The sequence below is a fragment of the Pelophylax lessonae genome (assembly GCF_965119305.1).
Source record: "Pelophylax lessonae genome assembly, chromosome: 1".
Lineage (NCBI taxonomy): Eukaryota > Metazoa > Chordata > Amphibia > Anura > Ranidae > Pelophylax > Pelophylax lessonae.
The window spans coordinates 243,056,586-243,083,266 of NC_138768.1; the positions used below are offsets into that span (position 1 = coordinate 243,056,586).

The following is a 26,681-nucleotide window of genomic DNA, read 5'->3' on the forward strand; positions in this document are numbered from 1 at the left end:
AAAAAAAAAAAAGAGCGTAAATTTTGCAAAAATAGCAATATTTTTCACATTTTTTTTTATATGAAATTCCCCCCCCAAAAAATTTAAAAATCAAAATTTTTTTAACATTTTCGGGCCAATTTGTTTTATGCTACCTATGTTTGGTAAAAATTGCAAAAAAGCGTATTTTGATTGGTTTGCGCAAAAGTTATCGCGTTTACTACCTCTCCCCCGATGATCGCAGAGTGACCGGCAGACATCGGGTCCGCCGGTCACACGCGGGGGGGGGGGGGTGCGGCGGCGCGCGCTCGCTCCCTAGACCCTCACAGGCCTGTGAGGGGCTGACTGCCGACGTTAGGCAGTCGGCAAGTGGTTAAGACAGAAAAGATAGCAGCGTGGAGCCCCCCCAACTGCCCAGACTACATAAAGGAGCAGCGGCAAGATTGTTTGGGACTTGGAGTCACCCTTATTCGGAAAGGGGTACCATTTATAAGTGGACTATTTCTACACAAGCGTGCCACTTTTTAGACACCTCTTTCAATTAGGAATTGGCGCATGTGGCACCATGCGATCTAATTGCCAGGGCTTCCACCAGCGACTTGTAAATGCCCCACTTAGTCAGGGTGAGAGAGCCAGCTTGAGGTGCAATGAATTGCTTGCAGTGAGGTGGAAGGATAAACCAAATTGTTTTAGTTCTGTCTTCCATTCATGCAGATACGGTGACTGTTATTGTCGAGAAGCCCCTCACGACTAGAGCCATAAAATGGGAGGGGTGGACTTCCAACGACCAAATGATGGGGCCATACTTAGTTGCCTGTAAGGCCAGATGCTGGTACAAAAAAAAAAAAAAAAAAAAAAAAAAAAGGTCTGTATACTTATTTTACTTGGCTCGTTTCAACGCTTATGTACTATACAAAGCATCAGGAAGAAGTGGATCCTTCCAAAAATTCCAGAAAGAGATAGCCACGACCCTTCTGTATCCAGGAGGTGCTGTGGCCTAATTTCCCAATCAAGATGCAGTGAGCCGGCTGCATGAAAGGCATTTTCCTCCCTTTTACCCCTACCCAAAGGGTACCCTAAAAAGATGCCATGTCTGTAGCAAGTGCGGATATAGGCGTTATAACCGCTATTTTTGCCCCTCCTGTCCTGGTGAACCTGGTCTCTGCATCAGTGACTGTTGCCATCGCTACCACACACTAGTGAAGTATTAGTAGAGTACAGCACAGTCTAGGGCACACTTTCACACAGGGTCTCGAAAGAGGTTAGATGGCTATCACATTTTGAGAGACCCCAACCTGGAACGTTTGTAGTTACAATAAAAGTGAAAAATAAATAAATAAATAAAAAAAAGCCAAAAATAGTTGTAGTTTTATTGTTCGTACTGTTTAACTGTATTTTATCCTATACTGTAATGTTTTATTGTTAAGGTCAGGGCTTGACAAATTTTCCTGAAATCTAGGAGCCAGCTCATTCCCTGCTGTTACAACCTCTTGTAACACCTGCCCCACCCCATTAGCCAGTTTTTTTTTTTTTTTTTTTAAACTAACAACCAAGCTTTATTTAATAAAACGGATACTAAATTTACACATAAATACGACTAGAACCCCACTCTCCTCTATAGCACAATTGGATGAAAACAGACTGTCTTTCTCTTTCCATCCGATGCCACCTGATCCGATCCACGGGATGGATAGAAAATAGAACCACCATCCGTCTGCTTTTGGCGGACAGGATCAGATGGCGGCAGATTACTACTTCATAGAGGAGAATCAAGGGTCCGATCAGGTCTGCCTGAAAAACTGAAAAACTGACAGGCGGACCTGATCAGACAGCCCGTGTGAAAGGGGCCTTTGGCTGTGGCATGGCGATGAGGAAAAAAAAAAAAAAAAAATGTGTATAATTATATTATAATATATATATATATATATATATATATATATATATATATATATATATATATATATATATATATATATATATTTTTTTTTTTTTTTTTTTTTTTTTTTTTAATAATTGGAAAAAAAATAATTTTTTTTAATAATTAAAAAAAAAAAAAGAAAAAAATATTTATTTTTTTACATTTAAAAAATTAAATAAATAATAATAACCACACTCCCTGTCAAAGGTAACTAACTGGACAGGGAGATGGTAATGAATAGAGAACAAAAAGGCAGTGGAAACAGTCATTACAACAGTCATTACTCCCGGCCTCCACAAGAGGGCGCCAGTTCCCATTGGAAGCCTGTCATCTCAAGTAGGCCGAAAAGCCGGGGCCTCAATTTTCGGACGGCCCGGAAGTCCGTGCACTCCGTGCGCGGAAGTCCGGGCAAAAATGACAGGACACCTTCTGCAGGGCACCCCCAGGCGCCAGGTCGCTAATTCTAGTCGCAAATGCGACCTGGCGCCCGGGGATTGTCGAGCCCTGGTTAAGGTGTTTTATTTTTAACCATTGTCTGCTTTGCAGGTATGTCACTCTACTGTTATACTGTACTGTTACGGTGTTTTATTTTGCAGGTATGCCATTCAGCACGGATTTTGACAGCAACAGGGTTTGCTCTCACAATACATAAAATCAGCAACTCCAGCGCTGTAGGAGGGGATTTCTTCACCAAAGAAAAAAAAAAGGAAGGAGAGCATGCATGGTGAAGCATATGGGGCTGGGGTGGACATAGGGGCGGATCGCCCCTGTGCGTCGCCATATATTTTTCGCTCTTTTTGGCACAGATTGCAATTAAAAAAAAAAAAAAGAAGAAGTTGTTTTATTGATACTGTGTTTTATTGTTCACCATAGTTTGCTTTGTATGTACAGCATTCAGCTGTAGCACTGATTAGTTTTTTTTTTTTTACAGGGTTCTATATATATACACACACATACACTTTTTTTTTTTTTTATTCACTTTTCTTGGCAGGGATTTCTTCATCCAAATTGATCGAATCGATGTGAATGGAGGAATCGGTTAGGTTCTTTTGTTTTCTTTCAGCCCAGTGCATGCATGTCCATTATTAGAAGTGGGTGGATGCAGGCCACCAGGGAACCTGAGAACACAGCTGGTGGTTCTGCCAGCTGACCTGGAATTGAGAATTTTTTGTGTCACCATAGAATGACGCTATGAACACTAGAATAAATCCGTGCCTCGTCCTAACACATATAGGAGGTTTAAAACTGCATTTTTCAAAATGGACTTTATTGGCACAACAGCATGACACATTGTCGTAAAAAAAAAATTGTAATTTTATTCAAAACATACCATTGGAAACATACCATCAAACCCATTTCATCACATTGAATCTTGTTCTATTCAGTATCTTGTAATGTGTGGTATGGCGGGATTCACCCATGACTATCTGAATCACTTTTGTTGCATTACATTTTTATAACAATGCTTTTTGTATATTTGTTTCTAAGATGAGCTTTTAAAATATTTTTTTGAATAAAATTACATTTTTTTTTTACGACATGTCATGCTGTCGTGCCAATAATGACCAGAGACCAGAACCGCTCCAATCATGTCTATGGCCTAAGAAACCAGAAACTAAGAGCATTCCATAACTTCTGTTTCGCCTGATTTAAACCGTGCCATTGGGAAAGAATTCTATCACACAGATCTTGGTGTGGTCAGATACTTTAAGGGCAGAGGAGAGATTTAGAGTCTAATAGACACCACATTTTCTTCCAATATATGGAAGTTTAATCCAGATTAGAATTTAGATCTGTCTGGAACGCCAACAGAATTGCCAATAAAAGCCGACCTTTCTGCACCGATAGCTCACTGTTGAAAACAGCCTCAAGGAATCATGGTTTGTTCTAAATAATAGGGAATGGAGGACCGAAGATATAGCAAATTCAGACGCAGAACTGCAGAGGGCCGTCATTTTTTTCAAGATCTGCATTTGCTTTGCAATGGTTCTGTCACTCCATAACTACCTAGAATAGGAAGCTTTGCTAAACCGACAAGTGGGAAAGACATCTCATGATTGTGATGCTTCCTTTTATTATGCCTGAGTCAGCATCATGTGCTTAGAACTATTCTGAGACTGATCATTCATCCCTTGCTACAATCCTATTGCACAACTCATAAATTTACATTTTTCTTTTTTTTTTTGCTCAACCGAAAAGACTCTAAATTCACTTGATATCCGCCCACGGCTTCCAATACCATCTATACGCTGATGACACTCAAATCTATCTGTCTACTCCTCACCTCACTCCTTCAGTCTCCTCTCGCATTGCTAACTTACTTATGGCGCTTTTCCACTGCATGGAACCGAACGGTTCGGCTCGCTTTTGTGCTTTTCCACTGCTGGTACTGCATGGTACGGTGTAGGAACGGTTTGGTACGGTGGCGCTTTTCCACTGCATGGAACCGAATGGTACGGCTCTCAAAAACAGTACCACCTCAATTGTGGTTCCAAGAGGTACCATACCCGGTACCATATCCCACAATCCTTTGCATGCAGTCACTACTAGCCACTGATTGGTCAGAGAATCGTTGTTATCCCACCCACTTAACTTTAGTACTACTTTAGTGGAAAAGCAAACCATACCGTACCGTACCGAACCGTTCCAACACCGTCCCATGCGGTACCAGCAGTGGGAAGCAAGCCAGGCCAAGCAGGGCCGAGTAGAGCCGAGCCGGTACTTGCAGTGGAAAAGTGCCATTACTGACATATCAACATGGATGTCGCACCACTTCCTCAAACTAAATCTTTCTAAAATACAGCTGGTAATATTCCCCCCTCGCTGACTTTTCCATCAAAATTAGTTCTGCAACCATCAATCCCTCCCCTCGTGCCAGGGTACTAGGTGTAATCCTAGACTCTGACCTGTCCTTTCAGCCTAGGGCTGGGCGATATGGCTGAAAACTGTATCACGATATCAGTGTTTCATATCGGTCGATATCGATAATTATTGATATTTTTTATCACCCATTTAAAATAAGGACCCTAGGGTGAGAATGCAGGGCGGCGGGCATGGTACAGAAGAATGCAGGGTACTGGCAAGGCATGATGCAGGAGAATGCAGGGTACTGGCAAGGCATGGTGCAGGAGAATGCAGGGCACTGGCATGGTGCAGGAGAATGCAGGGTACTGGCATGGTGCAAGAGGATCCGGGGTTGTGGGCATACTACAGGAGATGCAGTGCTGTGGGCATGGTACAGGTAGACCATGCCCGCAGCACTGCATCCCTTGTAGTATGACCGCAGCCCTGCATAATGGCAGGTAGTGAAGCTGTTTCACTTACCTGTTCCAGAGACGCCTTCATTTTAAAAATGGCGCCGCCCGGCGCCCACACGTCATTGCGCACTCGCCGCCGCCGCTCGTATAATTTTGGCTGTTCCCGGCCTCTCCCGAGCGGCGGCGGCGCGTGCGCAATGACGTGTTGGTGCCGGGCGGCGCCATTTTTAAATCTTAAACCCGTCGGAGCGGACTTTTCGTTTTATCGTTGAAAGTCCTTTATTGCTATCGAGCACGAGACTATCACGATACCTATCGGTATCGTTTTATCGCCCAGCCCTAGCACGGATTACTGCAGTAATGTCACTGGTACCCCCAAAAGTGTCAAAAATGTCAGTCAAGGGTCCGATCTGTCCGCAGCAATGTCGCAGTCCCGCCAAAAAAAAAAAATCGCAGATCGCCGCCGTTACGCGTTAAAAAAAAAACACCAAAAATGACAGAAATCTTTCCCGTAGTTAGTAAACGCAATAACTTTTGCGCAAACCAATCAAAATATGCTTATCGTGATTTTTTTTACCAAACATAGGTAGCAGAAAACAAATTGGCCAAAAATTAAAAAAAAATAGATTTTTACATTTTTTGGGGGGGAATTTCATATAAAAAAAAAAAGTTAAAAATATTGTTATTTTTTCAAAATAAACGCTCTTTTTTTGTTTATAGTGCAAAAAGTAAAAAAATCGCACAGGTGATCAAATACCACCAAAAGAAAGGAAAAAAGGACGTACATTTCGTTTGGGTACGGCGTCGCACGACCGCGCAATTTTCAGTTAAAGTCGCACAGCGCCGAATCGCAAAAAGTGGCCTGGACGTAAGACAGCAAAATCCTCCGGTGGTAAAGTGGTTAAGACCGGAAGATTTTACCCCATTCATGACCAGGCCATATTTTGCGATTCGGCACTGCGTTACTTTAATGGACAATTGCGCCATTGTGCGACGCTGTACCCAAATTAAAATTTATGTCCTTTTTTTCCCCACAAATAGAGCTTTCTTTTGGTGGTATTTGATCACCTGTGCGATTTTTATTTTTTTTTTTAAAAAAGATCGACAATTTTGAAAAAAAAAGTATTTTTCACATTCTGATATATGACATTCCCCCCCAAAAAAATTTACAAATCAAAAGTTAACATTTTAGGCCAATTTGTTTTCTGCTACATATTTTTGGAAAAAAAAAAAAAAAAAAATCACAATAAGCATATTTTGATTGGTTTGCGCAAAGTTATCCCATTTATTAACTATGGGAAAGATTTGTCATTTTTATTGTTTATTTTTTTTTACTATTAATGGCCATCTGCGATATTTTTGCAGGACTGAGACATTGCGGCGGACAGATCGGACCCCTGACATTTTTTACACTCTTGGGGGGACCAGTGACATTACTACAGTAATCAGTGCTAAAAAATATGTACTGTTACTGTAATAATGACACTGGCAGGGAAGGGGTTAACACTGTTGGTGATCAAGGAGTTAAATGCGTGCCTCATACTTACTGACGTGTGTGGGGAGAGGGGGTTGTGTGACACAGACACAGATCGCAGGTTCAGCTATGTTTACACAAGCGGGTGGATTTTCTCAGTCTTTCCCCGACGATCGGGGAAGAGCGGCGATCACCGCATCTCCTCCCCTGGCCTGACACAGCAAGAGCGAGCCTCTGGCGGTGTGTGTGTGCTGCCGAGAGAGGGAGGAATCTGGTGACGTAGACCTACGTCGCCAGACCCAGGGCTGCCACCTTGCTGCAGTGAGCAGTCCGGATTGGTTAAATTCAAAATACTAACCACAACATACAAAGCCATTCACAACTCTGCCCCGAGCTACATTACCAAACTTGTCTCCAAATATCACGCAAACCGTCCGCTCCTCTCAAGACCTCCTACTCTCAAGCTCCCTTGTCTCCTCCTCATGCTCGTCTCCAGGATTTCTCCAGGGCCTCTCCCATACTCCGGAACGCTCTACCTCACCCTGTACGGCTATCTTCTACTCTAACCGCTTTCAGGCGATCCCTGAAAACTCATCTCTTCGGGAAAGCCTATCACTAATCTTCCATCAGCTCATTCACTGCTGTTACAACCTCTTGTAACACCTGCCCTACCCCATTAGATTGTAAGCTCTTCTGAGCAGGGCCCTCTTAATCCTCTTGTATTTTATTGAATTGTAACTGTATTGTCTCCCTGTTATATTGTAAAGAGCTGTGTAATAATAATAATAATAATAATAATAATAAATAATAATAATAGTGCCTCCAAGGGAAGACAGACAGGGCTGACTTTACAGTAACTGCTGCACTGGTATTGGTTATTCTATACAACGTTACATGTATAGCGCTCAACTGTACTTTCAGGTAAGGCCAGATGTACACTGGCCGTTAGGCCCTGTTCACACCTGACCGGTTTTCAGCTCGTAAAGCGCTCATCTCTGAAGTCTCAAAACGCCCAACAAACAAAACCCCATTCATTTCAATGGCCCCTGTTCACATATGAGCGTTTTGTCACCTGAAGCAAAACCCCCGAAGCTCAAAAAAAGTACACAAGCTTCTTTTTTGGCAGATTACAAGCGTTTTTGTTAGAGGTCAATGCCTGCCTCCAAACACCTGCAAAAAACACATGAAAAAGCCTGAAAATGATACGCTTAGGTGTGAATGGAGCGTTAGTCTTGTGCATGTTGCTGGAGCCACGCTCCCGCTGTGTTTAGACACCCTCCTCCCGCGATCTTCATGGAAAGCTGAAAGGAGAGCCGCCTGCCTATGTAAACAAAGCAGGCGGCTCTCCTGTCAGACAGGCACAGTGAGATTGTGTGTCTCAGCTAAGCTGAATCACCGATCTCTGTGTGCCTGTCACAGACCCCCCCGCCCCCACAGTTAGAAAGCACAATTTAGGAGCACACCCCCTGATCACCCCCAGTATAAAGGAACTGGAGGATTTTTGACAGAAAGAATGGGCAGCTTTACCATCTGAGAAGATAAAAAGTCTCATACACAAAATACTTCAAGCTGTCATTGATGTTAAAGGAGGCAATGCACGGTATTAAGAATTGGGGTATGTAAACTTTTTTTATTAGGGTAGTTTCTGTTGTCAGGATTTAAAAAAAGTAAACAGTTGATTGATAATAAATGGCTTCAGCTAAACACTAACCATGAGTGAAAGAAAAGTTTTTGTGTTATTCATATTCTCGGAACAAATGGCCAAGAAATCATAAATTTTGCCAGGGTGTGTAAACTTATGAGCACAACTGTATATCTATGGGAAGGTTTGACCATTCTTCCAGAAGCCCATTTGTTTGGTCAGGCATTAATGTTGGACAAGAAGGTCTGGCTCACAGTCTCTGCTCTAATTCATCTCAAAGGTGTTCTATCGGGTTTAGGTCAGAACTCTGTGCAGGCCAGTCAAGTTCCTCCGCCCCAAACTCACTCATCCTTGTCTTTATGGACCTTGCTTTGTGCACTGGTCCAAATCATTTGGTGGAGGGGGATTATGTTGTGGGGTTGTTTTTCAGGGGTTGGGCTTGGCCACTTCGTTCCAGTGAAAGGAACATTTAAGATGTCATCATACAAAGACATTTTTGGACAATTTCATGCTCCCAACTTTGTGGGAACAGTTTGGGGATGGCCCCTTCCTGTTCCAATATGACTGCTCACCAGTGCACAAAGCAAGGTCCATAAAGACATGGATGAGCGAGTTTGGGGTGGAGGAACGTGACTGGCCTGCACAGAGTCCTAAACCTCAACCCGATGGAACATCATTGGTAGGGATGCACCGAATATTCGGCGGCCAAACATTATTCGGCCGAAAATAGAGAAAATGGCACTTTCGGTGTTCGGCCGAATAAATCAAAAGGCCGAATAATTTTGAGCCGAACAATGTCTCACCTTCCTCATTGCGGCTCGCAGTCCTCTATTATGATCTATGTAAAAAATGTCCTCTGCAGTAAGTAACCCTCTGATAATGTATGCAATGATCCTCTGTAGATTCCGCCCTGACCGCTCACCTTCCTCATTGCGGCTCGTGGCTCCCTTCTTACACGCCGCCGGTGTCCTGTCCGGCCGCGAGTAGGGGGTGTGACGTCACGCGCGCGTCCCGCCCCCTGCTCCTGATTGGCGGCTCCTTCACACTAGGTCCACGCCCCGCCCCCCTGTTCGCGGCTTTTGGCTCTGGCTGCAGTTGAGGTATGTGATGTGGAGCTGAGCACATTTGGGGGAGAAGAATACGGTAGCTGGCAGCTGCACAAGCATTAGTGTGCAGACTGCCATATGTTGTTGCCACTTGCCATGCTAATTATATTAGAGTGCCCTATAAAGTGCCCCTTGACATAAAATGTGCCCATCAGCGTGCCCCTTATTTTATGCTAAGGGACATGCTGATGAGCATATTTTATGTTAAGGGGCACTCTGATGGGCATATTTCATTTTAAGGGGCACGCTAATGGGCATATTTTATGTTAAGAGCAATGCTGATTTAAATGTTTTGTTTTGCCCATCAGAGTGCCCCCTAACATAAAATGTGCCCATCAGCGTGCCCCTTATTTTATGCTAAGGGACATGCTGATGAGCATATTTTATGTTAAGGGGCACTCTGATGGGCATATTTTATGTTAAGGGGCACGCTAATGGGCATATTTTATGTTAAAAAATGCGAAACACCGCGTTCGGTATTCGGCCTTCGGCCAAGCATTTCATTATTATTCGGCTTCGCCAAGAATTTCATTTCGGTGCATCCCTAATCATTGGGATGAATTAGAGTGGAGACTGTAAATCAGGCCTTCTCGTCCAACATCAGTGTCTGATCTCACAAATGCACTTCTGGAAGAATGGACAAACATTCCCACAGACACACTTTTAAACCTTGTGGACAGCTCTCTCAGGAGAGTTGAAGCTGCTATAAGTGCAAAGGGTGGGCCGACTGAATATTGAACCTCATGGACCAACACTGGGATGCCATTAAAATTCATGTGTGTAAAGGCAGGCATCCCAACACTTTTGACAACAGACATACATACATAGTCTCTTACAAAAGTTAATACCCCCTTGTAAATATTTTATTGTAGCTTTCCATGTGACTGGCCAAGTTTTACAACAGAACGACCCCAAACCCACCTCCAAGACGACCACTGCCTTGTTAAAGAAGCTGAGGGTAAAGGTGATGGACTGGCCAAGCATGTCTCCAGACCTAAACCCTAATTAGCATCTGTGGGGCATCCTGAAATGGAAGGTGGAGGAGCGCAAGGTTTCTAACATCCACCAGCTCAGTGATGTCGTCATGGAGGAGTGGAAGAGGACTCCAGTGGCAACCTGTGAAGCTCTGGTGAACTCCATGCCCAAGAGGGTTAAGGCAGTGCTGGAAAATAATGGTGGCCACACAAAATATTGACACTTTGGGCCCAATTTGGACATCTTCACTTAGGGGTGTACTCACTTTTGTTGCCAGCGGTTTAGACATTAATGGCTGTGTTGAGTTATTTTGGAGGCGACAGCAAATGTACACTGTTATACAAGCTGTACACTCACTACTTTACATTGTAGCAAAGTGTCATTTCTTCAGCGTTGTCACATGGAAAGATAGAATAAAATATTTACAAAAATGTGGGGGGTGTACTCACTTTTGTGAGATAATATATATTATATATTCCACAGGGATTGCTGCGCATAAGATTGAATGGAAAAAATCCATAAAATACATATTGATCAGAAGTATTTCACATGACTAGGGCTAACATAACGCCCTTCTTTAAATAGAAATGTATTTTTGTTTGAAGAAGGGTGTTATCGTGTTAGCCTGAAAGCGTCATGTGAAATACTTCTTACCAATATGGATTTTATGGATTTTTCCAATAAATCTTATGGGCAATAATCCCTGTGGACTTGTTCTATATATGGCCAGTGGGACAGCCTGAATGCACTGAATTAGAACAAAAACTGCTGTGCTGTTTGCCTCACCTGAGGTTGAATATACACACATATATATATATATATATATATATATATATATATATATATATATATATATATATATAAATATATACATACACACACACACACACACACACACACAATTTATTTTGCCTGTGCAATTGCACTGCAGTCACAAAACGCAAGCTCGGGTGCCATTCATTTTCAGAGGCCCCTAGCATGTGGTGTGGTTTTGCCACGATTATCGTGCAGCAAACCACAACTCGAAGCTTTTCGCCCCAAAAAGGAGCAGGCGCTTCTTTTTGGGCAACAAGCTTTGCACGTTGCAGAAAAACTGCAGCGCCTTTTAGGTGGCAATGAAAAGGAATGGCACCTGAATATGTGTTGGGATTGCAGTGATTCTGCCCTAGATCTTAAAATTCCAAATGTGAACGGAGCCTTAACCCTGTAGGTTGCGAGGTGGGGCCTCCATGGATTGGACTTCTTTTTCCAGCACACCCCACAGATGCTCAAATGAATTGAGGTCTTGAAAATATGAAGGCCAACTCAACACCTCTTAGTGTGTTTTTAACATGTAGGTTTTGTACATTATCTTTCTTTGTGCATGTATTATGATCAGTTTGAACTGCCCAAGTACATGACAGGTTTACATTTCTACAATGATTATGAAACATGACCAATGTGATTAATTGCCCCTTTTAAATGGACAGGTGAGGTAATTTCCAAGCATGTATGCAGTGGCGGAACTACCAGGGTTGCAGCAGTCGTACTTGCGACTGGGCCCTGGAATGCCGCAACTGTGTAGGGGCCCGCCGCTTCTAGGCAATGATCGGCATATGAAAGATGACTTTATGGCTCCCACACAGTTCTACACTGTAGGCACCACCCGCCGTTGCCGCTAATTGCAGGCATTATGTCAGTCGGGACATTATACACTCACTGTGCCTGAGTGAGCATTCACTGCTACTGGCACAGCACTCTGCTCATTTCTCCAAGCAGATCAATATGGGGTGGAGGAGAAAGTCAGCTAAGGGGCAGTAGAGTGAAGGGGGAGGAGATCTCCCCTGCGTGAGCCAATGTGAAGACAGAGTTCTCATGTCGGGAGAGCTGCTACTGGAGGCACTGTGAATCCAGGCTGGGAGGGCTGAGCAAGGAGGGGAGAATCGACTCACAGTGAGAACAGGTGAGTGCCAGTGTCACTATACCACCCCTCACCATCCCTCTGCCACTGATCCCATCCTTTGATCCCACCCCCCCCACCATCCCTCTGCCACTGATCCCATCCCTCCAATCACCACCATCCTTCTGCCCCTGATCCCATCCCTCCATCCACCACCATCCGTCTGCCCCTGAGCCCAACCCATTTTCCCCACTATCCTTCTGCCACTGATCATATCCCTCCATCCCTCTGCCCCTGATCCCATCCCATCCTCCCCACCGATCACATCCCTCCATCCCACCAACCCCCCCCCCATCCCTCTGCCCTTGATCCCATCCTATACCACCATTCCACCCCTCTGCCCCTGATCCCATTCCTCCACCACCATCCCTCTGCCACTAATTCCCTTCTCCTGCCACTGATCCCATCCCTCCCACCATCACCCACAACCACTACTGCCACTGATCCCAAGGGGGTACTCTGCAGGTACTGTTCTAGTACCTTCAGAGTGCCCCTATATCTTCCTGAGTGCTCCCTTACATCCTCCAAAATGCCGCTAGTAACAGTAAGGTCAGTGGCAGAACTACCAGGGTCTTAAAGGTCGCACATGTGACTGGGCCCTGACATTCCACCACCATGTGGGGGCCTCAAGACAGCAGGAGGGGGCCCGCTGCAAAACATGAGAAAGGACCCCGGGATGGTTTCCTGCACTGGGGCCCTTAAGGTTGTAGTTACGCCTCTGCATGTATGACCTTGCTTCCCACAATCATATTGTCTGACAAAACCTGAGCACGCTTCCTGCATGTGAAGCACTGTTACACTTCAAGAGGAAATAGGACTAGTGAAGTGAAACAGTGCCTCTTACTGCAGTTAATTCCCTCAGACTGAAGGAGTTCAGGTTTTTATTTTCTCTAACCTCATCTACCTGGAATTCAGCTTTAGACCTCATTTACACAGCTGTCCAGGAGCACATACTACCCAGATCAGCATGTTTCTGTGGAGGGTATGGCCACCTGTGCCTGAAACCAGGAGGTGTGCACCTCCAACCATAGGAATCCTAAAGGGAAGATCTTTTTCTCACTCTGGTGGCCAAAAAATATAACCATTATAGGTCATCAACTGTCCTGCCAGTAAGCTTGCAGTGTTAGACTGACACTGTCAATTAGTATGTCAATGGCATTGCGGATGTTGACATCCGATTTTCTTCCTTTCAGTTCTGTTCCGTTTTTTGGAACGGAACAGAGCCCTTATTTTGTTCCATTTAAAAAATGGAACGGATGCAAAATCGGATATCACCGGTGTCAGCCGCAATCCCCATAGACATACATTATGTCCGTATATCATCCGCAAACGGATGGGATGATATGCAGACATACAGACCGGATGACACAAGTGTCATCCGTGTCCGTGCAAAAAAAAAAAAAAAAAGCACCGGAGCAGAACAAAAAAACTGAATGGCCGTGTGAAAGAGGCCTTAGGCCAATTTGTATTCTGCTAATTATTTTTGGTAAAAAAACCCTAATAGGTGTATATTGATTGGTTTGCGCAAAAGTTATCGCGTCTACACACTAGAGGAAAGATTTGTCATTTTAATTATTATTTTTTTTTTTTTACTAGTAATGGTGGCGAACAGCAATTTTTCGCAGGATTTTGACATTGCAGCGGTCAGATCGGACACCTGACATTGACACTTTGGGGGGGGGGGGGGCAAAAAATATGCACTGTTATTGTACTAATGACACTGGCAGGGAAGGGGTTAACACCAGGTGCGATCAAAGGGTTACATGTGTCCCTAGGGGATGCTTTCTAACTGGGGAGGGGGGCTGCATGAACACAGAGACCTGTGTTCCTACATAGGAGGAACACAGAATCCCTGTGTTCATAACTGACAGAACAGCTGTCTGCCGTGTTTACAACGGAAGACCGACGTTCTGTCTCCACAGGGAGCAATCGTGGGTGCCCAGCAGCAATCTTGGCCGCCAAACCCACTGATCAGCTTGTCACGTGGCGAATTACGGCTGTTGCTCCGCAAGTGGTTAAGGAAAATGGTGGGTTTTTTTTTTCTAACCCCCCTAGAGCGCAGCTTTAGGCCCCTTTCACACAGGCGGACTGTTCAGATCCACCTGTCGTTTTTTTTGGCGGATCTGAACGGTCCCCCCATGCATTCCTATGGGGAGCGGATGTCAGCGGAGACATGTCCACTGACATCCGATCCGTCAAATCTGGACGGATGGAAACCCTATTTTCCATCCGTCCAGTGGATCGGATCGGATGAGAACGGACCGTTCCCATCCGATTTCCCCCATAGAGATGCATGGGGAACTGACAGCTGTGTCTCCGCACACAGCGCGGAGACACAGCTGTCATCCTCCTGCTCAGCGGGGGATCGGCAGCTCGATCCCCCCCGCTGAGAAAAACGGAATCCGTCCGACGGACGGATAGTGTGAAAGGAGCCTTAGGCCTCATTCACACATACCACCCAGATAAGCATATTTCTGTGGTTGGTATGGCCAGGTGTAATCAGCTGTGGTCTGATGGACACATCCAATTTTAATCAGAAGCACACCAATAAGAACGACAAGGCTACAATTCCAGAGTCCATAAAAAAGTGCAGTGTTGTCACCCGAAAGGTGAAAGTGAAGGGACAGCCATCTTAAAGAGGAAGTAAACCCTCCTCTGACACTTTTACCTATAGGTAAGCCTATATTAAGGCTTACCTATAGGTCATGTAAATATCTCCTAAACATGTACCGTTTAGGAGATATTTACCTTACATGCAGCCAGTGACATCACTGGCGCATGCGCTCTGAAGGAACGGCCGCTCGTGCCGTTCCTTCAGAGCCCCGTGCCGTGACCGTCGACTCCCGCGCGTGGGAGTAACATCACCGCGGCTCCGGCCAATCAGATGGCCGGATGCCGCGATCCCGGAAGATGGGCAACTTAACATGCAAGTTAGGCGGGCGGCACGGCGGGGGCTCGTTCTAAGGTAAGTATTTCATAATGAGCTAGTATGCGATGCATACTAGCTCATTATGGGTTTCTCTTTCAGGTTGGGAAAAAAAAAAAAACATTTCTTAATGGGTTTACAACCTCTTTAAGGCTTCACGTACACTGGCCTACATTTACTATGGTCACAGGAAAATGCAAAACGGGGCAAAAAAATGCTGCTTGGTTTTGCGTTTTCCCACGGCTAGTGGTAAAAACATTTCTATCCTGAACACAAGCTTTCCGCATTCAGAAGTGTTGAAGCTCGCCTAAACACTGCAGCTTCTAAACTCTGCTAAAACCTTATGTGTACATTGATAAATAGGCTTTTATGGAGTTGGGTTTAGTTGCTTTGGCAAAAAAAAAAAAAAAAAAAAAAAAAAACAAACACACACACACTAAGTCCCCGTTCACACTGGGGCGACCTGTGAGGCGACCTGGTCGCCTCACAGGTCGCCTTCCATAGGGAAGCTGGGACCCGTTCTAATAGGAGCGACACAAGTCGCTCCGACTTAGAAAAAGGGTCCGGAGCTTCTTTGGGGCGACCCGGAGCGACCGCCATAGACTTCAATGTTATGAAGTCCGTGCCGGCCGCTCCGAGGTCGCGGCGCACTGCTCGCACCGCGACCTCGAAGGTCGCCCCGGGAAGTCCGATCGCCCCAGTGTAAACGGGGCCTAAGAGCCGGTTCACACTACTCCGACTTGTCAGGCGACTTGGTCGCCTGACAAGTAGCTCCCAATGCTGTGCAATGGAACCGTTCTGAGTCACTCAAGTCGCTCTGACTTCGAAAAAGGTTCCTGCACTATTTTTAGGCGAAGTTGGAGCGACTTGCATTGACTTCTATTATGAGAAGTCGTTTGCAAGCCGCGATGAAGTCATGCTGCACGGGCGACTTTGAGTCGGATTAGTGTGGACCGGCTCTTAAACTCACGTTCCAGAGCTGCCAGAGCAGGCTAGGGTACATAAAGCCTAAAAATTTTTATTGCGCTCATTGAAGCCAGAAAAGAGGCACAGTGCCAGCCAATGCCTACTATGTATACTACTAATAATACTGAGGGTTTAGTTATATTTATAAAGTAAGGGCTCTTTCACACGGGCTTTCCGTGTGAAAGGTCCGCTGCGGGACTTATTTATTTATTTTTTTTCACGGAGCGGATGACATTTCTGTCATCCGCTCCGTAGGTCCGCATATCATCCCGTTTGCGGATGATATGCGGACCTAATGTAAGTCTATGGGGGATTGCAGATGTCAGCGGATGACACTGCTGACATCCGATTTTCCTTCCTTTCCGTTTTTTGAACGGAACAAAAATAGGATTTTTTCTGTTCCAAAAAACGGAACAGAACTGACAGGAGGAAAATCGGATGTCAGCGGATGGTATTCCGCTGACATCCGCAATGCCATTCACTTACATTATGTCCGCAAAAAAAAAATAGGATGATTTGCGGACATACGGAGCGCCCGTGTGAAAGGGCCCTAAAAGTCCAGGTTTACTTTGCCAGCTTGGCCAAAAATTAACTATTTCAATTACTTACTGATGCAATTTGTGTGTTCTGTACTACCCTAGAAGCATCAGTCTGCGGAGCGGTGTCCCTCAGCACTGCGGGTGACTTCCTATCTGCTGCTGAAAATAAATGGAATCAGCTTCTCAGTCATTCAGTAGAAGCCTTGTATTTTATTAATGAATACAAACTTCCTCTGATTGGCCTAGATGAAAAATTGTGAGGTAATCCACCTGCTGCTCTACCGCGGCCAATGCGAGGAAGGCTTCTTCTGAATGGCAGAGAACCATTTTGCCTGCCTGGATTTACTTCCAGCACAATACAGGAAGTCGCCCGTATTTCTGCAGAACACAATACTATAGTAATGGAAACAGGTAATTTGGGCCAGCTTGGCCCAAACAAATTAAAGTCAAAAGGAAATGTCTACATTAACTGCTTGCCGACCGCCGCATGACTATTTACTGCGGCAGTCAGCCCCTCACAGGCAAAGCGACATAGGGCTACGTCGCTAGCCTGTGAGGCTCTAGGGAGCGAGCGAGCGCCGCCGGAGGCGCGGTCACGGACCCCCCCGCGCGCGTGCCCGGCGGACATCACTCGCGATCGTCCGTTACACCGGAAGAAAGGCAGGCGGCTAATGTAAACAAAGCCGCCTGTCATTCTTCCCTGTGTAAGAATGGAGATCAGACGGTTCTACTATTTAGGACTGTTGATCTCTGTTCTTACACTAGTAGCCACAGCCAATCACAGTTAGAAACACGCCCCTAGGGACACACTTAACCCCTTCACTGCCAGTGTCATTTTTACAGCAACAGTGCATATGTATAGCACTGATTACTGCAGTAATGTCACCGGTAACCCCGAAAGTGTCGAAAATGTCAGTCAAAAGGTCTGATCTGTCTGCCGCAATGTCGTAGTCCCGCAAAAAAAAAAAATTGCAGATCGCCGCCATTACTCGTTAAAAAAAAAAAAAAACACAAAAATCTTTCCCTATGTTAGTACATGCGATAACTTTTGCGCAAACCAATCAAAATACGCTTTTTGCAATTTTTTTTACCAAACATATGTAGCATAAAACAAATTGGCCGAAAACGTTAAAAAATTTTGATTTTTACATTTTTTTTGGGTGAATTTCATATATAAAAAAAAAAAAAAAAAAAAAAAAAGAAGCACAGGTGATCAAACACCACCAAAAGAAAGCTATATTCTTGGGGAAAAAAAAAAAAAAAAAAAAAGGACATCAAATTGGTTTGTTTAGGTACAGCGTCGCACGACCGCGCAATTGTCCGTTAAAGTCACGCAGTGCCGAATCGCAAAATAGGCCCTGGTCAGGAAGGGGGTAAAATCTTCCGGGGCTTAAGTGGTTAAGCAATTCATTTTCCTGATTCAATAATTCTGCCTCTCTTCCACCTTTTTCTCTCAAATCTCCTCAATTCACAGAGATTCAGCACTATTATCAAGGAGTGGACCTAGGCGAAGTGAAATTGTCCCAAGAAGCAGTAATACTAAACCAGGGAGGATGACTGGTCTTATTAACCAACATAGGTGAATGCACATTTCCTGGTCAATTCATTTGCCAGGTTAAACCTTAAAAATAATGTCCACCTTTTGACCCAAAAAAAATAAAATATATATATATATATATATATATATATATATATATATATATATATATATATATATATATATACTAGAGATGCACCGAAATGAAAATTTTGGGCCGAAACCGAAACCGAAAATTCAGGATGCCCTTGACCGAAAACCGAAACTGAAACCGAAAATGACTGACTTTTTTAACCTAAATAATCTACATAATAAAAGTGTCAAACACACCTATAATAAATAACCCATAAATTAATATCAGCAATAAATAAGCAATATATTCAATATCCTATAAAAGCTCTCACTAATGTGGATAAAAAAAGAATGGGTGGCTTATACAGTACATAAATATGAACTTAGCAAATCATTTAAATAAATATAAATGAGCAATAACAAGTGCAGTAAAACGTATATACTCATGCACGAGGATATACGTTTTACTGCACTTGTTATTGCTCATTTATATTTATTCTATATTTGCTAAGTTCATATTTATGTACTGTATAAGGCACACATTCTTTTTTTTATCCACATTAGTGAGAGCTTTTATAGGATATTGAATATATTGCTTATTTATTGCTGATATTAATTTATGGGTTATTTATTATAGGCGTGTTTGACACTTTTATTATGTAGATTATTGAGGTTATTTATATATTTCTATATTGATAATTTATTTCCCTATATATATATATATATATATATATATATATATATATATATATATATATATATATATATATATATATATATATATATATATATATATATATACACACACACACACACATCTGTATTTTTTTTCCCTTCTCAGTTTACACACTACGCTGATACAGAATATTCACATTGAATCCTACATATTCACCGGCAGCGCCAATCACTTCCTCTTCTCTTTATATATCTATTATATAACCCCTCCCAGGGTTATATCTTGAAGTGGGCTGCAGCCAATCTCTCTATTATCTCTTTATACATATATATTTCTTAATTTCTTTATTTGTTATCCTAAGCGCAGATTCTCTTAGTTTTTTGATCTAAGGGGTTAACTTTATTAACTCCCGCACTGCAATCAGAAGGGGGTGAGCACTGCACTAGGCTGTGAATCCATTCTACTACTGACATGCAGGGGAGAAACAGTTTTTTTTTTTTTACAGCACAGCACATAACATTACTTTCCTCCACAACAAACACCACGTGAAGGCACTGAAGGGAGGAGGTGGGTGGAGCGGTGGAGCGATGCAGCAATCGGCGCGGAGGAGAATGAGATCCTCCTACACCGTCACTGTGCATTCTGGGTTCCTCTCCCCCGGGACGACAAGCTGTAAATCACAATGAAGGAGGCACCGCATCGGATCGCGGCGGACAGGGAAGTCAATGACTCACTTCTTTCACAGATCAGCGGCCATACATTTTCGGCTTTTTTAACCCCCTATCGGCCGAAATGAAATAGTAGCATTTTCGGCCGAAAATATCGGCGGCCGAAATTTCGGTGCATCCCTAATATATACACCCATATTTGCAGAAAAAAAAAAAAAGTATTTATTTATGTATTTTGCATAGGAACCCACAAAGCATTGCAACCTCAATTAGTGGTTCCCAGGAGCCGGTTCAATGGGTTTGTAAATACCCCAAATCTAGAGTCCATACATTATGCAGATTGGGGAAATTTGACATGGTGCTTCCTACAGAGGAACTGAAAGGTGCCCAATACATCCCCCACCCGCAGGATGGGAAAGACCCTTTTTAATATCAAGCATGAGTTAGCAGCAGTAAATGACTACTGTATGAAGCATCTGATCATGGAAAAAAGAGGAGACTGCATGTATGACAAAGCCGGGGTATTATAACAGGCTACTGCTAGGGTGAAAAGGTGGATGCAGATCTTAAAAATATGTAATAAAATTAATCCAGGTTTAAAAAGCTTAGGTGGGTTAACAAAGAGAAAATACATAATCTGTAAAGCAGCCATATCACAAGATTTACAGTATGCGTTATTTTACCAGCCACACCAAATCACTTTAAAGTTAAGTGACAGTTTCTATTATTTCCGATAGCATGCGCCTAATCTAGCACTTGCGCCAATGTTCAAAGTAAAACATTGTTCCAAAATGTACACCATTACAGCAGTGGTATAAATACCATAGCGAGGAGGGAGAGGAGAGGGGTGTGTATGGATGGACAGCACACCACCATCAGGCAACAAATAAATGGTCATGTGACATTTTATTTGGGGCATATAATGCTAATAGATGTACATACACAACCCCAATTCCAAAAGAGTCGAAACGCTGTAGAAGATCTACTTAAAAACAGAATGCAATGCTTTGCAAATCTCATAAACCCATATTTTTATTCACAATAGAAGACATATCAAAAGGTTTATAAACTGAGAAATGTACCATTTTAAGAAAAAAAAAAATACAGTAATTTTGAAATTGAACGTCGGCTTCCGCGCAGTGACGTCATCGCAGCTCCAGCCAATCAGATGGCTGGATGCCGCAAACCCAGAAGAAGGGCGACCAAACATGTCACCGGTGAGAGAGGTGAGCGGGCGGCACTGCGGGGGTCTTCGTTCTAAGGTAAGTATTTCATAATGCGCTAGTATGCGATGCATACTAGCTCATTATGCGTTTGTCTTTCATGTGTTTTAAAAGGATTTTCTGAGGTTTACAACCTCTTTATGGGGAATCTGTCATGAACAAAGGAGGTCATGCTAGTTTCCTGGTTGTCATGCACATGCTTTGCTTTCAATGCGGTCTGAGTGTGACCAGGAACAAGTAAAAAGGTAAAGAAATTTTACACTTTTCTGGCATCCTATAACAGCACGTTTGTTGTGGGTCTCTGATGCAAAGTACTGAAGCCAGACACAGCCAGGCAACTTGCATTTTTAGGAGTCCAGGAATGGTAGCCCCATAACTTTGCCATGAGAATGATGGGAAATTTATAACGCTACCTGTCTTCCAATGGTGACAACTGTCACTTCATAGAGATTTCCTGTCACTTCCTGTTGTGTATCCAGAACAGGACGTTAAAAGAAGTATGAGAATCAGTTTAATTTTTTTTTTTCTTTAATCCTACTTGCCTAGCTGGATGCAGCATTGGTCTGATGCTGCATCTGTCCCCAACTGACTCTAACACTGAGAACCGGGCAATTGAACACGGCAAATCGCTAGGTTCTCACTGCTCTGTTTACTGCAGCGCTGGGCTGTGGGAGTGGCCAGCTCAGGCACTCAGCAGCTCGCTGAACTCGCCTGAGCCAAGGATAGGTGGATTCCAGGAAGTAAATGCAACATGAATTATTTTCCCTTACTCAAAAGTGGCTGCAACAAAAAATGCTGGGGGGTTCAATTAAAATGTCTTCACAAAATAAAGCAAGGAGACATGGATGGAAGGGGAGTTTGTTGTAAATGTTAAAAATGAATGAAATTGCATCTTCAGTTTGTAATGCTCAGATACAGTTACGGCAAGTCCTGCTACAACACAATAGTACATCAAACACTATTCTTTTCTATGTGCCCTGCTCACATAATGCTGCATGCCCGCATTTTTCCACAGTGCATCACCATATGTCACTGCAATGCATTGCACCGTGCTGCAGTGCATAGAGTTGAACAAGTGTGAAATTTTGACATTTCAGAAGAACCTCCACAATGTGCACAGGCACACTTGAGATATATTGTGCATAATACATGCGGGCTGGTGTGAACGAGCCCCAACTGTCCAATGTACATAACGTTTCCAGGTCATTGATAGCCAACGATCATTAACAGGATGCCAAGCATTGTAGTTCTCCACAGGTTTCCTTGTTTTCCCAACCTTCTGAGACAAGGATGATTACCCTAAAGTGGTTTATAAAAGGCAGAAGGTTTTTTTTTACCTTAATGCATTAGGGTAAAAAGCCTTCTGGGTGCAGCTCACCCCCAGCCCCCCTAATACTTACCTGAGCCCCATCTCAATCTAGCGATGTGCATGAGAGCAGCGGCTCTTCTGGGTCTCTCTCCTGATCCTTGATGCTGTGTGAGTCAATCATTGGCTCCTGCTGCTGTCAATCACAGCCAGTGAGCTAATAAGGGGAGAGTAGGGGGTGAGTCCGAGCTGGGCTAAGTGTGTGAATGGACAATGTCTATTCACAGGATCGCAGCTCAGGAGTGAGCCTGCTCAAGTGCCCCCATAGCAAGATGTTTGCTATTATGGATACTTGGCAGGGGGGGGGGGGGCAGGACTGCTGCCAGGGGACCCAAAAAGAAGAGAAATCAGGGCTGCTCTGTGCAAAACCATTGCACAGAGCAGGCAAGTAGAACATCTGTAATTTAAAAAAAAAATAAGATCAACTTTAAAGAAGCACTTTAACCCACTGGGGATTTTTTTCATTGATCGTTCCGTTAAATTATTGCTTAAATATAATCAGGGCAATCGCCTGAAGAACTAGGAAATGTTTAGTGCAAAATAAACAAAGATGCCAGCTAAAGAAGAACTCTAAGTTCCTTGCAAATTAATTATTTCTCTCCCCCCCCCAAGATCTGCAGAATAGAATGCTCCTTGTCAGGGGGAGTATTGATCCCATTACTCCATGGCCCTGCAGTGGTCAGCACCCCGATGCTTCTCTCTCCCGGCCCAGAACATAGGTGGGTGCTCCAATGTCACCCACAATAGAGGAGCAGCAGTGACCACAGGTCCTGTATTGTACATCATGACATAAGGGAAAGGGACAGAGACATGACTGGTCCTGTATTGTACATTATGACATAAGAGACATGACTGGTCAGAGACTGACAAGAAGGCAGGCCCGGTGGTCATCACTGTGGAGTAAGGTCTCATTCATACTGCCAATCACAGAGCTGCATTTATAGGACATAGTATCTATTGTGTCCGTGGTGACACAGAATTCTATGAACTCTCCTAAACTAAGGTGAGGACAAGTAAACTGGCTTCATGCCACAGCCCAAATGTTCATACAGTGCACAATGCAGCCATATTGTCTCCACTGGGGTGACAGGTGCAGCGTATGAGCAGTATGCAACTTTACTTCCTCTTTAAAGGATAACTGAAGGCACAAATCATTTTTTAGTTTTAGATAAGGGAGATGGATTAGACCCCATGTCAGGTTTTATTATTGTCTGTGCCCCCGTTCACCCTCTCTATTTGTCCCGATTACCAGAATCACTGAGTGAATTCAAACCCAAAATTTTGGGTTGTCACCAAAACCGGAACAGAAGGGAAATCTTCCAATGGGGACACTAGTTTAGGAGAGATTTTGCTTCACTTCTAAGGGGAGGCAGATAAAAAAAAAAAAAAAGGGGGAAGCACTGACACAAGCACATCCTAATCACCTTGTGTGGCACAGATACCCCTGCTACACTGTATCACTCACTGTGTTCATTGATAACTGAAGCATATTAAACTGTTTACTACACTTCAGTTTGTAAATGAACAGAAAAGCCTCAGCACAAAAGCACTATCCCCTTCATTCACTGTACAGGCTGCAAAGAAAGGGACCGGGGAATCTTATGGCATCAGCCTCTTTTTTTCATCTAAAAAAAAAGTGAGGCACCAGGGGTCTAGACACTTCATATTTCAACCAAAGCCCCCCCCCCCCCCCCCCCAACGCCTTAAAGAATTATATAATTTTTTTTTTATATATATATATATATATATATATATATATATATATATATATATATATATATATATACACACACACACACACACACACACACACATACATATATATATATATATATATATATATATATATATATATATACACATACATACACATACATATAATTATATAGAACCATTGCTCTACGTGTCAACACCATAGATTGCCCTAATCACACCAATCATGCCATCCACTGCCCTAATCACGCCAATCATGCCATCCACTGCCCTAATCACACCAATCACGCCATCCTATTGACACCTTTAATGTTTAAATACACTTTAAAAAGTTTGTTTCTATTTATACACACCCTTGTATGTGTGTTTGAGCTTTGGGGTGCACACCATAATGCCATAGGCTGTGCACCCCTATGCTGCCCTGTGGGAGGGGTGATTTGGTGCCCCAGACAAGTAATGAGCAGTCATATACAGATGACTGGAAACTTGTAGGCGGGGCTCTTGTAATCACTCTATGCCAATCACAAAGAGCACATAATAATGAGCCCCGCCTAGTAGTCCCGATCATCACAAGACATTTAACCGCTTGCCGACTGCGCACAGTATATTTACTGCGGCAGTCGGCCCCGGCCAGGCAGAGTGACGTAGGTCTACGTCGCTCGCCTGTCACTCCTTCCAGAGCCAATAGCGGGCGGGCGCGCGCCCGCTGAGGCGCGCGCCCGCCTCGGCTCGTTCACGGAGGAGTGCGGGAGTGTGACTGGTGGACCCGATGTCCGCCGGTCACACTACGATCGCCGGTACAGCGGGAGAAAGACAGAGCGGCTTGTGTAAACAAGCCACCTGTCAGTTCTCCCTGTGTAAAAGTGAAGATCAAACAGTTCTACTATGTAGAACTGTTGATCTTTGTTTTTACACTAGTAGACCTGTCCCTGCACAGTTAGAATCACGCCCCTAGGACACACTTAACCCCTCCCTGTCCAATACTGTTAACCCCTTCCCTGCCAGTGTCATTTTTGCAGTAACAGTGCATATATATAGCACTGATTACTGCAGTAATGTCACTGGTACCCCCAAAAGTGTCAAAAATGTCAGTCAAGGGTCCGATCTGTCCGCCGCAATGTCGCAGTACCGCAAAAAAATCGCAGATCGCCGCCATTACTCGTTAAAAAAAAAAACACCAAAAATGACAAAAATCTTTCCCTTTGTTAGTAAACGCGATAACTTTTGCGCAAACCAATCAAAATACGCTTTTTGCGATTTTTTTTTACCAAACATAGGTAGCGTAAAACAAATTGGCCGAAAATTTTAAAAAATTTTGATTTTTACATTTTTTTTTGGGGGAATTTCATATAAAAAAAAGTGAAAAATATTGTTGTTTTTGCAAAAATTACGCTCTTTTTTTGTTTATAGCGCGTGATCAAAAAATCGCACAGGTGATCAAATACCACCAAAAGAAAGCTCTGTTTGTGGGAAAAAAAGGACGTGAAATTCGTTTAGGTACAGCGTCGCACGACCGCGCGATTGTCCGTTAAAGTCACGCAGTAAAAAATCGCAAAATAACCCCTGGTCTTTTAGCAGGAAAATCCTCCGGTGGTAAAGTGGTTAAAGGGCCAGCAGGAGATTGGGGTGATTTTCTTCCCCTGTGGGTACGATCACTATATATACAGTAATGCACGGTCCTGGCCTCCCCCTGTGCCCCCAGAGGGGTGTACCTGATCCGCTCCGAACGGAGTGATGTTGGCTTTGACAGAACCGACTCCCAGCGCTACGACGACCAGTCCTAGGAAGACGGGGATGGCACAGTAGCGGAGGCCCTGGGTCGGGCACGGTATGTAAGTTCCATTGATGGCGGAGGTGTTGGAGGTGGTGCAGTTCTCCACACTGACCAGAGGTAAGTCCCCGCAGAAGGCGGATCGGGTGGTGTTGTAGGTGATGAGGGGGAAGATCAGCATGCCCAGTAGGTAGAGCACCATACTAATCAGGATGGTCCTGAAGCGGCCAATGAGCGCGTCTGCCAGCCACCCCCCGAACGGGGACACTAGGTAGGTGATCCCCATGAAGAGCAGCAGCGCCTGGCTGGCCTCGGTCCCCTCCCAGTTGTAGATGGGTCCATTGAGGAAGAGCAGCAGGTTGGAAGTGATGCCATAGAAGGCCACTCTCTCCAGAAGCTCAGACAGCAGCACGGCGGCACAGGCCAATCGGCGGCCTGAGAACACGGACGGAGGAGACGACTCTAAGCGGCCACCCAGAAGCGGACTCCGCTCTCCGGACTCTTCCATGGCTGCGATCACCCTCCCCGGCCCATACACACTTCTCCAACCAGGCTGGACTCCGCCCACAACACAGGAAGTGTCCGCACTCACCGCCCAGCCACACCCATCTCACCTCCCCCGCTCCAATCACAAGCGCCACAATCCTCCACATGTCTCTGCGGTACCGCCCTCACACCACGCCCACTGGTCACGGTTGTTAGCTACTCACCAATCGGGGCTATGAGCTCTGTCGGGCTGCTGAGGTGGCCGTCATGTGACCGGGATCAGGCTGACTGAAAGTACACAAGCTTCACGTGCTTGTAGGGGAGGGGGGGGGCGTCCTGATTTCCGGGGAGGTCAGGATTGTGTCATGCTGGTGATACAAACAAGCATTAACCACTTCAGCTCCGGAAGGTGTAACCCCCTTAACCACTTAAGCCCCGGAAGATTTTA

At 44.3% G+C, this 26,681-nt stretch overlaps 1 protein-coding gene across 1 annotated transcript in view; it reads right to left on the minus strand.

Moving 5' to 3' along the window:
* SLC15A4 (solute carrier family 15 member 4) overlaps positions 1-26,290 on the minus strand; it is an 87,028-nt gene extending 60,738 nt beyond the window's left edge. The window contains exon 1 of the mRNA XM_082253616.1: positions 25,689-26,290. Within this exon, the coding sequence (XP_082109742.1) occupies positions 25,689-26,255 (567 nt within the window). The 5' untranslated portion in view covers positions 26,256-26,290. The remainder of the gene's footprint in view (positions 1-25,688) is intronic.
* Positions 26,291-26,681: the final 391 nt, after the last annotated feature.